This window comes from Pelecanus crispus, chromosome 9 (assembly GCF_030463565.1).
Source record: "Pelecanus crispus isolate bPelCri1 chromosome 9, bPelCri1.pri, whole genome shotgun sequence".
NCBI classification, from domain to species: Eukaryota; Metazoa; Chordata; class Aves; order Pelecaniformes; family Pelecanidae; genus Pelecanus; species Pelecanus crispus.
In genome coordinates, this window is record NC_134651.1 from 11998128 (window position 1) to 12014758 (window position 16631).

General features: G+C 44.5%; 1 protein-coding gene across 1 annotated transcript in view; it reads right to left on the reverse strand.

Moving 5' to 3' along the window:
* The window catches only part of DIS3L2 (DIS3 like 3'-5' exoribonuclease 2), a 196722-nt gene that overhangs the window by 67930 nt on the left and 112161 nt on the right, over positions 1-16631 (reverse strand). The window contains 2 exon segments of the mRNA XM_075716108.1: positions 4754-4861; positions 12125-12237. Of these exon segments, the coding sequence (XP_075572223.1) occupies positions 4754-4861; positions 12125-12237 (221 nt within the window).

Below are 16631 nucleotides of genomic sequence, written 5' to 3' on the forward strand. Positions count from 1 at the left end.
ATAAACCATTCAAAGCACAAGTGCTCACAGAATGAATGGAGAATTGTAATTCTGCCTTAGCTACAAGTCCCACCTTACCCCTTTATCAGCACAACAGGACAAGGTAAATTCTGCAAGTGACGGTGTCCAGGGAGAACAGCCAGCATTCTCTATGACAGACTCATCAAGGATATTGCTTGAGAAAGGCAAACCCTCTTCTTAACAGGAAAGGATTGATCCCCAAGATACCTTTGCTGCCTCCCTCCCTTATGCCCCACAGAACATATGTGCAGTATAACTCAGCAGCTCAGAGCTCTGAAAGTCACAGGGCATTTAAGCTCAGTTCTAATTAGAAAGTGTCCTAATAGCAGAGATGCAGCAAGTGATGTCTTGCAATGTAAAGTGGTCCCACCCTTGGCTCATGGTTATTCTGTGTGTGCCCCTTTCTCTACGCCACAGAGAAAGAAAGGAAGAGAAAGTCACAAAGCTGGACAGAGGTGCTGTGACAGCACTGGCAGCACCTGCTCTGCGCTCTGCTGCATCCCGTTAAATGTGGTTCAGTTTCTTGTGGTGATGAGGGGTCCATATCTGGCAGGTCAGTGATATCTGATGTAATCTGCTGGACCCAAAAAAACTCCTGATATTAAGCAAGTGCGATCTCTGGTGTGGAAGAGGCTGCACTGCTCTTTAAATGATCCACTTCCAGCAAGCTGAAGACTATTAGCCAGTTGGCAAAAGAGATACTTCAGACTTCAGTAAGACATGAATGGTACTCAGGCACCAAAAAAGTGTTCTGTGTTGAAATGATCCGGGAGCAAGGCTGAGCAGCCTTCATTTCAGTTGAGCACTTCTACAGACCCTCCAGTTGTAATCGGCAGCTCTTTCAACTCGCTGTTCAAATGTTTTCAGACGCTACTTCTATTTCCCTGCTAGTTTCTCCATCTCCAGCTATTAATTTTGGCATCAAAGGTCATTATCCATTCTGGCCCTCACTGTTATATTATCCCGAAATATTTTGTGTTTGGGAAGCACTCTCATTTTGCTTTATAAAGTAGGTGAGTCAATTCCATCATGTACATGTATGTTGAAAAGGTTTAAGGACTGGGCACAAACCAGAAGGGTAATTCTGAAGAGCAGCACTTTCCCCAGTCCCCAGGTTACGGATGAAATCCAGCTCTGAGGCTACATGGTGCTTTCTGCCATGGGCTTCCAAGAGCTCTCTCTGTCCCTTGCAGGAGGCAACAGACCGGATTTCCACTTTGCTGTCTGAACTTGAAGCTTTCAACAAAATCTCATTTTTCTGCTTGCTTAGAAGAGGCCAAATATTTCAGAGCTCCGCTCACTTCCTTGTAAGATGAGAGATGCAGCATATTGGGCCCCCAGAATATAACTAGAATGTCAAATCTCAGGCAGGCTACATTCAGGGCAAAGCGTCAGAACAAGCAGCCCATTACTAGCAGATATTAAACTTCTTTTACTTCTCTGTTTCCTCAATTCCTTTTTCTGTTCTTGGTCTCTTAAAGGCAACCAAGCAGCATGATGCAGAGCGCCCAATTTCCATCCCTGCAATGGCTCTAACAGGTGTAAACTGGACAGTGACAACCCTGAGAGAGCTCTTATTAACGTACCCAATAAACACCTTCTCACCAAGATTGCCTGGATGCATTAAACACATGTCATGTAGGCAAGGAATGGAGTTTGGACACATCTTGCCCCGTGCAGTCCAGTAATCCCTGTGTGTAGTGAGCAGAGCTGCCAGACTTAGCCTCGCTGCGGCAGGCTAACTTAACTCTACCCACTGTCCAAGTATTTCCCGGAAATGCCCTCCACCTCTGTCCTCAGTGGCCATCCAAGCAGACTTTGGGTAACCACAGCCTTGCACCCCTGGTTTGGAAACCCCACCAAAGGAATGGGCAAGCTCTGCCTCTGGGGGGAAAGCCATACAAGGCTGGCCGGCCCACGTACCAGTGGCTGATGGATGGGCAAAGCAGTGCGGAGGAGCAACATTTGGGGGCTGTGAGCTGGGACTTGGAGATTACGACGAGTAGCCCACAAGACTGGTCTGCAAGGTCTCCCCCATCACAGCAAACCTGGTGCACCCAGACTCCAGACAGTGTACCAGTATCTGAGACATTTCTAGGGTTACGTTAAGGCTTCCCCCAGCTCTGGCTGCTTTTGAGAAAAAGCTGTGGTCCCCAGCACATCATGTGATGGCAGTCAGGGTGGCTCAGCTGAAACCCTCCCATTAGCACAGCTCCTGGTGGAACGGGTCTCCCTGAGGGTGTGACATAGCTGTGCAGGAGGCTGAGGACTTTCTTCCATGCAAGATAGTGTCCATATCACGTCCTGGCTGACAACAGCAGTTTTGAGTCTGGAAGACACATCAGACTGAAGCACTTTCTCTTCCTCACTGGTAGAAGGAAACAGCAGAGCTGTGCTTCGAACAGCAGCAGGCAATAACTTAAGAAAGGAGAGTTGCATCGTTTGTTTTCAAATATCTTTCTGTTGACTGCATCCGAACAAGAACGTGCTACATTGTTCCTATGAACGCCCAGCTCTGCTTCTGAAGAACAGCACATGTGCAACAATATGGTTAACGCCTCTGCCCTTGGAAAGTCATCTCAGATACATCATGTCACACTATCCCACTGGAGTCCATGGAGCTATGTGGAGTGCTACCCAGGCAACATTTTATTACACTCATGGAAAATTAGAAGATAAAACTCCAGAACCCAAAAGCAACAGAAACAAGAAAGTGCCTGTCTCCCAGAAAGGGCAGAGCCTGGCATTATTTTTCTAAAAGAAACAAGAATTAAAAACCCCAACAACTTATCAATAGTCACATTCAAGTGAGGAACCTGCGTGGCTTTTCCTTGGGAGATGCATTAGCTCCAGACTTATTTGCTTTGGAGCAGTAACAGTGGGAGCTCAGAGCAGCTCTCACCTCCAGTAGTGCTGTTGGGCTCTGCTTTGCAAGCTCAAGGTTACAATCCTGCCGTGCACACACGGTGCAACGAAGTGCTCTTCAGCATCATGCATCCCTCACTGAAAAATGTCCTGTCCTCAATGTCAGTGCTCTCATGGCTCTCCACCACCAGCTGAGGTTCAAAGGCTGTGCTGGGGCCTTTGACTCACCTCCCTTTCACCCAGCAGAGCCTGGGAGAGCATGTGATCCTGTTTAGACTGAGACGAAGCTATAATAACACCTAGAAATACAGGAGACGCATGCTGTCCCAACTCACAAGATAAGCTCTTACAAGAAAGAATGCCCTGCTGGGCAAAAGCCCTACAACCACTTTTCCTCTTGGAGGGAGTAAATTCTTCTCCAGCCTTCACCTGATATGCAAATCAAGTGACCTCGATTAAGGCTGCAGTCCTGAAAGACCTCCTAGGAGAAACCAGTTTGCTGAGATGGCTGTAGGCAGTCTGCTTTCCAAGGGGCAGCATGGTCATGGCCCAGACCACCGCTCCTGCACAGATCAGCTCCCTGAGTGGGTGTAAGGCAGATGCTGCAGCTCCTCTGTTTTCTCACTGGACAGACAGGGTTGGTCTGAACACTGTTTGAAAAGCAAATAATGTATATAATGCAGGGGACAAGAGACAAGATTTAATTAAAAGCTTATTTTAATTAAGACTTGACGATTAGCTGTTCAAAGACCACTCAGAGTCAATAAAAGGCCCACCAAGTAGCTACTATTAGAAGGTCCCATGAGTAATCATGCTGTCGCTTGTAGGAAGTAGAGCGCTTTTCACAACAAACAAATAAAACCCATCTCAGTGCCAGAGCAGGGACTCGCTGGAGAAATACAGATATACGACTGCAACTATATTTTGCTAAAGCACAAAACAAGATGCAGTATCCTTTACAGCAGCAAGGACAATAATAAGGAAGTAAAGTCAATCTTTGTGAAAAATTACCAAATTGGCACAAGAAATACTCTCCACAGAGAGAGTTGTGCATGAGCATAAGACTGGTTAAAAAAAAATTCTGAGTACAAAAAGTGTACTTCACATAGATCGGAGAGTCCTCTGGTAGTGGCAGTCTTTAGCCCTCCTTGATTAGCGAGGAGACCCTGTGATCACCAAAGGGGAGACTGTTAGGGTTACAAAGTGTGTGGGAGAGGAACAGGGAGAGAAATGAAGACCTGGGGATTGCTGGCAAGCAGCTGAAGGCAGGTTGCTGCACTGACAGACAGCCTCCACAACTGCTCCCTGGAAATAACACATGCAGAGGATGGAGCTGTGCCTTTGCTGAAGAGCTATCACGCTTTATTTGGATCAATATAATTTGCAGCTCTGAAGAAGAATGTAATAGTCTGTTTACCAGAGAGGCCACAGAGGGATACTGCCCTCATCCAGTGCATTGCACAACTGCCTATGAGCACAAAGCGGCCTTGGCGTAATGAGGAAACATCTTGTCCCACCCACAGCATTAGCTGTGAGCTGCTGCTGGAGGCAAGACATTAAATGGATGGGTGACCTGGCAAGGAAATGGCAAGGAGCAAGGAAATGCTCCGTTCCTGAGATTCATACAAATATTCTTCCTTTCTGCACCATGTTGTGAGGTTATTCCAGTTGGAAGTTCCACAGTATCTCATCAGTGAAACAAGATACAGGGACAGTTCTACATCCTCCAGTATTGTTCACCAGCAAGTCCTTTGCTATCCACCTGGGTGTTAAGGGATGGCATTTTTACCACTCTGTTTGCAAGAGTAGGGGTCTGGCCACCGAGGGAGGACTGATTAGCAGGATGACTGCCCACTGCTCGAGGTACCTTGCCTTCTGGAGTCATATTCCACATCACGGAGAATGTCAGCCTATCTCGCATGGGATTGAGACTGCATAACTCCTCACAGAGCAGCTTGGGAAGCATCGGGATCACCTGGAAGAGAAGAGGAGAGCACCTCAGTGAGATATGGGCTTTTAGTAGAGACCTGTCTGTGGCCAAGCTTCCCTAACCAGCTGGTAAAAGAGAGGCTCACCAATGCACAAAAAGAGAAAATGCGTTAAACCTTCAGGATCACATTCTTTGTGGCAGGAGTGGCTACATCATAGCTCTGGGATGCATTACCCATGCCAGAGGTACATTACATGGCAAACAGCATGCCAGCATGGAGTAAGTAATCAAAATCCTCTGAAAGGAGAGGAAGTTAGACACTGCTGAGGCCACCAACACTCACATCAGCCCTGTCCCTCAAAGAGACCAGAGGGAGCTGTCAGTCTCCCACCTGTGAATCATTCCCAGCGCTCCCCTCTGAGGTATGGATTAAGCACCCTGGAGCGTCCTGCATCCTCAGTTATGCAAACACTTCACTCTGCAGCTTTTAAGGTCACAACGTTTACTCTGTTTTCCACTTCTTTCCCACTGCCAGTTTGACACTGGGAAGAATGAGGAAGGCTCAGCACATCAGGAAACTTGATGTTGAAGAAACACGGTTCTGGCAGCCAGGAGCTGAAGAGCTAGGATTTGGGAACTGTGTTTCTTGCTTTGCCACTGAAGACTGTGTAACCAGGCAAGTAAGGCAAGTCTGCTCCCTTCAAAGCATAAATTAAACTTCTCCTAAGCATCACAGGAGTGGTGCATGGCTTTAATAAAGATTGAGCCGTGCTTTGTAGCACAGACAGGAATGTGTAGATGTTGGTGAGATAAACAAAAGCACCTGTTTTATGGCTATTAAACATGGTGTTTGCAAACAGAGGGAGAACAATTATTATTTTACTATACTCAACTCTGTTTGAACAAAATGTCAGCCAACAGAAATTTCTGGCAGCGATTTTTTAACCTGTTTCCTAATTCATTCCAACTAATCAATATTTCTGCTGCTGAACACTGAATTACCAAACCATTAATTACTCACCTGACTACAGCAACAAAGCAAAAGTTTTGGAGCATATTCACACCAGACCAAACCCGAGCAGCTCCAAGTGTTTCTACCACCCCTGAGCTATTTCCCAGGTGAAGTCTGCAGTAAAGATAATATTTAGGAGCTGTTTAATGAAGCAAATCTAATTATTAGAGTTTCACATTCTTAGTTCTCTTCTGATTATTTACCTTTGTGAAGAAGCAGTAATAACTGCCCTCAAAGAAGAACCACGTTATTCCTCATGTTTATTTTGAGTGGCAATGTGGGCTGGTGCATTCCAGAAAAAGAGAGAAATGCTCTACTTGGTTGCCATAAAATATTTTAGCTATTTAATTTAGTTTCCGTTTTGATTGCTCTGTGTGCCACCCTGTAAATATAGGACCAGCAGCAAGCCAACTGGCATGCAAACCCCAGCTCTTCCAAACTCTGTGACACTGATTTGGTGATTTCAGAGATAACTTTTTCTACCTGGATGCCAGGGGAACAACCGTTCTTTAAAACAGTAAGAAAAAAAACCAGTCTCAGATGTCCATTTTCTCCTCAAATGCACACACTTCATATTTACCTTTTGCTTTGAAGGAAAGACTCTTGAAATATTTAATCACATTTGTGGTTTGGCACCAGACAATGGCTATAAATCCATTCTAATTGCAGTGCATATTAATGCCAAAAGGTTAACTGTACGGTCTGTGACTGTCAAGGAGTCACTTGCAACATGAATCAGCAGGACTGGTTCAGCTGGAAGGTCACAAGGGCACAGATTATGATAAGCTGTTTCCCGCAACACAAAGGCCGTCAACTCTGTTATTCCAGTTGTGAACAGTACATTAACAATACTGGTACATTCATAACTCACAGATCCAGTACGTGAGCTCTGCCATGCTGCCTGGAAGGACCCACACCAAAAGGTTATAAATTTAGCATAAGCGGTGCCAACCCATACCAGAAAGGAGAGAGAATAGCTTTAAAGGCTATCGGAATCCCTGCCTGCCTAAGATCACCCATGACCACTGTGAGACCCTGAAGTTCAGGTGGCAGTGAACAAAGTGCTAGTAATTTAATAAAAGCTCCCATGCCCTTTTCCACCCAAATTAAAAGCTGCAGTTACTAGCTTTCCTCTCTCTCCCCCACTCTGTGATTGATTATCTGATAATGGTCTGTACTTACTGAATATTTTTGTGCCTTAGCACACCCTCTTTCCCTTCACATCTCCTGAAGCGATTACAGTCTGCTAGAAAAATGCCTACATGAAACATGAAAGCCCATCCACGAAGAATAGCCTGAACGAAACAACAGGATGCTTGTTTTAAGTGTACTTGAGCAGGATTAATATCTGATTCGAGAGGCTATAATTCTATGGAAGGGCTTTCAATGATGTGAAACACAAGCAAAGCTTTAACTCAGATCATAATTACAGCACTAAACACTCACCAAGCAATTAGCTGTAACAAACCTAGCATCAAAATAGGGAAGCATCAACCCACGTTACCCTTGTTTTACAGGAGCGAAACTTTAGGCAAAGTAACTTAACCCAAGCCATGGAGGAAGCCTCACAGGAGAGCAAGAATTCAATCAACCTTCTCCTGGGCTCAGCAAATACATGCATAACATAAGACAATGTGACCTTGCATTGAAGGTATTTCAATTTTATCTACCTTACTGAATTAAAAGAAGAAACCTGTTTTCAGCATCACGACAGTCTTGGCTAACTGCCTCCCTTTGCTTTAACATCATGATTCCTCTTCACACACTACACAGAGAATAAACCAACTGTCACAAAGCACAGAAGGTTAAGTTATAAATACACATTTCCTTCTCCCTTAACATGATAGTCACAGGCTGAAAGGATTCTTAGTAGTTGCAAGCCCAGCATTTAACATACAAAAATGTCACACTTGTGTCACACTTGGAGAGCGAGATGTTTCAGGAGTTATCCCAGGGGCTGCCCAGAAGGAACTTGTGCAATAGGATTATCTCCATCTCTTTCTGAAGGAGACGCAGGATGAGAGGAGATTTCCCTAAGTACGTCTTTAATGCCCAGATTTGCAAAGTATCAGGGTTGCGTAGCGTCGCCTCAAATAATCCAGAGGTTGCCCGGCATCTTTTAAATGCTTTGCCCTTCCCGTGACTGTCTGCCAAGAGACAGGGGCGTCTGCCGGCTGCCCTGTGGAGTGCCACGGCACGCAGAAATCCAGCTAGCTGAAACACTGCCCAGCGATATCACCTCCAGCATGAAGCGGTTTCCTTAGCAAATTGCTAAGGATGTGCCTATGTTGGGGATCACATCATTCAGCTTGGTTTTACTGCAGGTGGAAATAAAGTCACCTGGGCTTACACAGGGATCATAAAGCTGCCACAGGGGTGTGTATAAATGTAGTTAAATCTAGAAATGCAGTTGGAGCGACCCAGCAGGGCTAGGGAAAAAACTTTCACAATGAAAAAAAGGACCTATGTCCCCCAGGAAATACTTTCTAATGAATGTATCACAGAAACCAGGGCTGAAGAAAGGTGAGCGCTTGTCTGGTTTTCATCCCCCTCTATCAGTCAAACTAATAAAAGACATCATCTCTCCCCACAAGTCTAGCAGGGCCCAAGAGATACTGGAAAGGGCACTTCTTTGAGCGAAAGACTATCCACAATGCTCACAGCTGTGGGTCTGCATTTCAAATCAAATTACAGACAGAGGATTTCTCTCTCCCTACTTCCAAGTCCTACATGCGAAATCTCCAGCGCTACTGTACATGGCTTGAGACTTAGTGCTCCCAGCACGGCCTGACAGCCCCCGCTCCACGCTATCGGCTCTCCCTGCAGGCAGCCACATGCCCCGGCATGGCAAAGCCGTGGGCAGCAAGGGCAAACCAGAGTAAGAGAAGGCACTGCCAGGGCTGCGGGGTTTCCTACACATCGTGGTCCCAGGGTTACAAAACACATGGACCTGTAACCGTGGCCGGCCACACTGCTTAGCAGCTGGCTCCTCTGCATGGTGGAATCACTTCGGACATGGGAAGATCTAACCTCCTGCTTGTGAGAGGCCGTTGTTTTGTTTTGTTTTGTTTTGCCTCTTTGGCTAATATAGTGCTTCCAGAAACCAAATGCGAGTTTCTAGCCTCAGACTCATTCCTAGGGAGACGGGCAGTGGGAGGGAGCACACACATACTGCGATGATAAACCTCGTCGTTCCCTTTAAAATCAGAAACATCTGCTGCAGCCAGGACTGACTCACCGGCCAGGTTCAGAGTGGGTTAGCCAGGGCAGCTCTCATCAATGGACTTGCTGTAGCAGCTTTTCAAGGAACAGAAGGGGAAAATCGATCAGTCAACCAAAGGGAAAAGGGAACAAACTCTGGTTAAGAATAACCCCTTATTTTCACAAAGTCACATGGGCAGTTTTGCTCCCTTCAAACAACCCCATTCTGCTGGCACCCTGCTTTGGCTGCCCACTCAGGCTTGGTTCGGGTTGGTTACGACCACTGCTGACTCCCGGGGTGACCCCTTCTTCCACCGCCGGTCCAATGGGGAGGGATTGTATTAACTGAGAGTTTCCATCAGCTGCTCTCCCCAGAGCTGGGAGGAGGATGCTGAGGTCCAACAACAGGGTGGGCTCAGCAAGCCTCTTGCTTACACACTAAAAGACACTCAAAGGAAATAGGCAATTTGTTTGTGAGCCAAGATTTCTGCTCAAGAGTTGTATCAACACTTCCATGAATTCAAATTTCGAGCAACTCTTTGTTACCCAGCCTGAGATTATCAAAATATCAACACCCTGACGACCTGCTGGTGTCAAAAGTGAATGTCTCGAAGTCCTTGGACTCAACATGAAGATAGGCTTACGGTTCCGATCTTTGATCTCCAGTATAAAATAGGACCAGTAAAATATTACAGGGATTTATGGCTGACCTCTCACTTGAGCTGCTTCACACCTAAAATAACACTGTAAGATGTGCCAAAAAAGAGGACACTGTTTAGGTTTTCTTGCTTCTTAAAACCTGATACACTCTTATTTCAAAAACTTTTCACTTTTATTAAATAGACTGCTAGCAATTACACAATACCTCCCCTTCTGGGTACATGGTTCAGGAAAATTAAATATGTGGCTTTATTTAACTTCTTTGGGAGGATTAGCATGGTGCTAACCTCTAGCAGAATCACAGCTGTCTTAGGAATCAGTTCCATCAAAGGAAAGCATATTTTCTACAAGAGTCATGCTACCATCTTGTTTCAGACAGCCTGGCTGCTTTCCTTTGCCCATCCCCTCTCTCCTTTTCATCGCTGACAATTAAAATATTGACCGTTTCATCATCTAACCTGTTTGCACTCTTAAAATATATTTTCTGCAGGGCAGAAGCATAAAACACTCATCCTGACAGCTGGGCAAAGGTAGCTGAAGAGCAATTGAAGATTATGGGCAACAATGTTGGCATCACACGTCACTGACTGGTAGTGCTGGGGGGGAAAAAGTGCTTTGAAAGAAAATTCAATTAGCTTTTGAATTCAACTAGATTTCATGAAACATGTCTCCTTTCTATATAAAAATCTTCCTTCTCCCTTTAAAAACAATCACATGCCTTCAAACCACAGTATTTTGACTTGGAAATACTGCTACAACATCTTCCTGGACTACAGCTTTGCTGCCCTGCAGTGACATCCCCCCTGGGCCAGCCCACATAGAATCTCCCATAGCGAGCTACGGCCGTTAAGTCATCCATCAGAGGTGGAAGCAGAGCACCGCAGAAGCCAAGGGCTTATCACTGGAGAGACTGTAGGATTGGGAAGACTCTGGTGCCAGAACTGCTGTTTCCAGGAGATACACATTGCTTCCCCCTCCTGGAGAATGGCAAGTCACTGCTAAGTTGGTCCCACACTGCAGCACCTGTGTGCTGTTGGCCTCGCTACCACCGACTCAGCTTGGGCACTTCTGCATTGCTGTCATGGCTATTCCACGCAACCCATACCCACAGAGACGTAAAAATCCACCAGACTCACTGAGACCCACCTAGAGCTGTGCTGTGCTTCTGAAGCTATTTCTACCCAAGGAAAGTTACGGAAGAGCTACTAAAAGTTAGCAGCTTGATATCAAACCGCTAATTTGATTTCAATTGTGTAAAATAAATCATTTTATCATCTGGAAAGTGTGGAGAGGACGCAGTAAGCTATTGGAACAAGCATCATTACAAGACCCTCCCCGGATAGCAACCCTGGGAACATCCATGCAGGGAGGGGAAGAATCACTCCTAATCCTAAGTAGCAAGTAGGATATGTTTATTATCATACAAAAGATGCCCTGTCAACCCAGAAAAGGCTACGGAGACAAGGACATCAGCCCGACTGAATAGGAGTGTGAGAAGAGGCAGATTAATCCGCTCGTATGAGACTGCCTCAGCACTCCTCTTCATGCAGCTGATGCTTCAGGCTGACACAGGATGCTAACAGCCAAGCTTCCCGGCTTCCCTGCATGCACAATGCCGGCAGTATCTGATGAGCTAGGAAATGTTTCTGCACATTCAACTGAAAATGAGACAGGCGCAGACAAAACCTAGATGTTTCCTTTCCAATAATGTTAAACTTGAGCCTGTTCATGTTTTAAGTTTAGAAGTCAACTTTAAACTTGACTTTAACATTTCATTCGGTTACACTAAAATCTGTACAATTTCAAGTATCTTTTCACTGCATGATGGAAAAACAAATTTTTCCAGTATTTAGGATACCCAGATAAAAGAAAAGTCATTAAATACTGTTGCGCCTCAAAATGTGAGATTGCACAGGGTGTTTTACACCCTACTCTGCTATGCATCTACTTCTGGGAGGGATTAGTTACTACTACTGCACTGAAGACAAAAATAAAACTCTCCACCACCACCACACCTGCAAATTTCAAGCCTGCAACAGCAAAACAGACAAGCCAGCTTGGGTTTGTCAGGCTTATCTCAGTCTCAGCATGGTGCAAATGTGGATATGCAGCTCTGGGCTCTGAACTAGCTCCAGATCAGCAGAGTCAAGTTCACACAGAGCTGCTCCTGAGCTAGCAAGCCCTGGCACACCCAGGTCTCTGCCCACAGACACAGGGTCATGAACTGCTGCTTCACCCCATGCTCCCTCCATAAGCTCCGAGGTAGTCAGCAGCTATGTTAGCTCTTGCGTTTGCATCAATTTACTCATTTTTGTAGGTTTGCTGCAATAATAGCCAGATTTTGATTGCTGGCATCTGAAAATGAACCATAAAAATGAATTTATGGTAAACGGAAGACACAGCTGTCAGACAAAAAAGGAAAAAGTTGTCCTTACCTTTTGCACTAGATAGACACTAGTTGCTCTTTCGCTCGCTACTTTATCCAGTGCTGTTTCTTCCAGTACAAAGTAGCTTACATCCGCGATGTGAACACCCACTTCGAAGTTCCCTGAAATTGCACAAGGAAGTCAGTAGGCTGCACATAGAAATGAACCGCTGACATATTTAACTCTGACCCTTCTCCCCTCTCTCCCAGTGGTACCATCTTTTTGCCTTATGCCTAGACCTCACAAAAATGATACTTCTGTCCACCTCTTCCATCTGAGATGAAAACTGTGGTCTCTCAGGACACTACCAAATTCACAGCCAGTGTGGTTACAACATACAAGTGAATATACATACGAGTGAATCCTCAAGCACAGCAGTGGATATGTGAAAACCCTTAAAAACCATGTGGATAAGTCTTTCCAACTAGGCAGCTTATAACAGTGAGCCCAGTCCTCATCCCTTTGCTGTCAGACAACCGTAAGCAAGAAGTCTGGGACCCCACCTTACAAGCACACAAGCAATGCAGGACACTGCTACCCAGGTATGGAGCAGCAAGTCACACACGCTTCTGGGTTCTCAGAGCTGCACTTGTTTCCACTTTACCCTGGTTGAGCCCAAATTGCTGCTGGGGACCTGGGAAGGCTTCAATGACTTCCTATCAGGCTATGCAGAAGCGCAGCTTTCCACAAGCAGAATATTCCCACTGTTACCCTGCCTGCCCTTCAGATTAGGCTTTTTATCCTTCGAGTCCAGCCTAGAAGTATCTTAATTCAAAAGTTAGGCTAGAGGGGAGTACTACTGAGGTTTATCATGAGGTTTTGGCAATAATTTGGATTTGGAAGTAGCAATCACCCTCAGCTTTGGAAGTAATTAGTACCTTGGTCCAAGAAATTCTGGTTTGCTAATCCTCAAAGAAGCCTATTGACCTTTGTTTTCTCTGGAAAGACTAGGCTAGATTTGAGATGCTTATTTGTAGAATAGTTCTAAGTGCAGCGGGTTCCTAATTATAACATTTGGTTCTTTAGAGGTATTCACTAACTTCTTGGTATGTATAAATATTTTTTCTTTCCCTAATTTTTTTAAAAAGACAAGGTAATAAGATACCATGCTGGTAAAAATCCTGTTTGTTTAAACACCTTGCAAAGAATATTATCAAAGCCTTTCTCTAGAGTGTCACATTTTTGAAAGATAAATTGTTAATAGCTGCCATCATTACACAGTACATCTGCCCGTGTGCCCTTCTGACGGGTACCAGTGCTAGATTTCAGCAGAGTGAGAATGGAAATGTAGACAGGCGAAGAGGAAGCGTAAGAAGGTTCAAGCTCCCATTAGGAGAGCCACCCAGCCCACTGTGCCCCCAGCTGGGAGTTCAGATAAGTGAGCACCAACCCGCCCTGTGCAACTGTTTGAATTCGTAACTATTTTAACTTAACTTTATTAAGCCATGTTTGCACAGCACTTCGAGTACGTAAAGTATTATCTTGCTTTTTGTGCTGTCTTTGTACACTCGACAGAGCACAGATGTAAAAGCAGCAGAAACGCACATGGAAGATGGGAGCGCTGGGGTTTAGATTTGTCCACATATCCTACAGTCACTGGAAGGTCCTGCAGAGAGTAAATATGATGGCAGCAGGGGGAGAGGGCAATAATCCCATCGCACGCCAAGGGACAAATTCCACCACTCGTTAGGAAGCTGGGAGAAAAGTCTGCAGATTAAATGGTTCACCTCAGAAAGCTGCCTACAGCTGTGTTGTGATATTATCACATGCCTTGAAAGCTGCTCTACATGGATTAAGGCATCCAAGCCTGAAACTACTTAGACAGTAAGTCTTAGACCAACAGTTCAACCAACAGGTTTAATATTACATGCACTCGAAGCCAACACACTCAGAAGGTAAAAAAATATTGAATACTTTGAAGTCAATATTGTAATGTATTGACCCTGCAGGCAAATATTGACGAAAGGAAAAGGAGAGGGGGTCATTACATCATGCCTTTAATCGTACTTTAATTCAATATGTGCACTGTTACATACATGAACTTTTTGTCCTTGGTAGAAAATCGACAAACCAAGAAAGATCTCATTGCATGAGATAATAAAACATGGAGTTAGCCAACGAAAACACATTGAGTGGAATTAAATTTCATTCAGGTTTCCCACCAGAGCTTCTAAAAGCCAGGGTCAGCATGAGACCCCTGCTTTTGAACTTTTAATGGAAATTCTTTCTAAATATTTTCTTACATACATTGACATAATGCAAACTGGCAGCTCTTGGGTTTGTCTTGCTCAAGTATGAATCACCCTATCTCCCTCACCCCCAAAAAATTCAGAACAAGAGAACTTGAAGATAGAGCACAGTGATCAACCAATCAGATTACTCTCAAATCACTGCTTTTGAATGTGGTAGACAGAATACCAGCCCCAGTCTGCACAGAAATACCTGCCTACTGCTCTCTCCTGGTTTATTTGCTAATTAAAATGAAAGAGCTTTGTGGATAGAGAAATACTATTCACTAGGATTCTCTTCCAGGTCCACAAACAGCTTTTCTAGTCTCATTAATTTTTATGACAAAGTCAAAAAAGGAACATTTCACGTTGTAAGTCTTGTGTTATTTCCCAAGGAAAAAAGAAAATGTGGCCTGAATGAAAGGAAAAGAGAGTTAAACCAGCACTCATTTATTGAAAAAGTCTTGTCAGAGAGCAGAGAAAAGGGGGAAAGGGTGGACACCACATGGACCACACACCACAGGCTGCTACACATGGTCTACTCTGCCTTCATTTTGATGAAGAAATCTACTTTTCCAGCAGAGGCTTCAAGTCTTGCATGTAGCTCTCCATCATGATAGACTTTATACCCTAAATTTCTTAGAGAAATGAGTACTTTACAAACCACAGACTTACTTCACCCCAAATTTAAAATTCTCCTACAGTGGAGCTAAAGCTGCTCAACAACCCCTAAAGCTAGGTATACACTACCAGTTTAAGGATATTTTTTTTTAAAGGAATTTACATAAGAATGTACAGGAGATTAAGCCAGACACTTCATATGCTGATATTAAAGCAAGAGCTGAAGGAAGCATCTATTGCAATGAAAAGCGCTGAAGGCACTTGGATGGCTTCTTTCACTCAGGATCTCTGGGATTTTTCATTTAAAATCATTTCATCTGAGAGTGGGTGCAAAATTGTCATCCCATTCAAACTCCACCACTACAAAGCTGCTACATGGGAGACGTTTAGCAACAGGGAATGCAGTTTAGAATCAAGCAACACATGTTTTATTAACCAGCTGCACCCTATTAGCCCCCCTCTGCAAATACAGAGATGCAGCAACAGAGATGGATGGGAGACAGGAGTATTATTTGAAATTACACTATGGCATTGCAAAACCCAATAATGAGGCCCTTTGCAAAGAGGAGCTCTCCTCCCGAGGTCTGCAAGTAGAAATAGGGAAAGGGCTGGACACTCAGTCACCAAAGCTCCTCTTGGGCCAACGCTCTGTGCAAAAGGGACAGGATTTGTTGCCGCCTTACTGCAAACAACACAGGCCTGATGTCCTTACGTTACTACACACAGAGATGACAATCTCCCTTTTTGTTTACCATCACATAGGTTGCTAGAACAGCAAAAGGTAATGGACCTGTACTGCTCCAAGTTCTAGAAGCCTGGATCCCCTCACAAAGCTCACCAAGTAATAGAGCTACAAGTGGCAGGTCTCCCCCAGCACAATGCTGCATTAGGCACACAGCAGCTCTGGAGACGGTTTGGCTCCTTGATCTGGGAATCTGGTGTGTCTGAACCCACTCCAAAACTTTGTGTGCGTAACACTGATAGGATGCTAAAATCAAAGGAAAATTGGTGGCACCTCACAGAAGAACAAAGAACAAGCTGTTCCTTTTTTTTTATTTTTTCACTGATGATCTCATTCTCTATGAGAAAACAGTTCAAAGAACTTTCTTCCTTCTTTATTGAGGAAAATTATAAACAAAAAAGGATTAGCAAGAAAGAGCTGGAAGAGAAGGAAAAGACCCTTCCAGTCTCTAAATGCTCCATAAAAACTGCCAACTCAGCAAGTCATATCAAGTATTTGCCCCAGAAATTAGAAAGTTGAGTTGAATGTATTTGAACAGTATGCAAGGGAACACACTGGCAGCAAATCCCTCTTCTCTGCCTTTAGCAACTGCAGTCACTCCTAGCACAAATGCAGAGAAAAAGACCAAGCAACTTCACTTCATACCTTAGCATATGCTAATTTTAGGACCATGCAACTTAAAAATGCAGCTCTTCAAGAATAAAACAGCGGAAGGTAATTCTCTAGCATGCACACATTCCCCTTTATTTTCATCTCACCTTCAAGCATCATCATTCTCAGGAGAGAAGACAAACACTAGTAGAGTGTTGAGTCAACTTAAAACTTAATACCAAGTTTTTTGTATTAACCGCTATTTCTTACACTGTTCACCCCTCAGTTAGCGAGACACAGTCAAGTTCAAAGCAGATTGCAAAGTGTTTGCTCT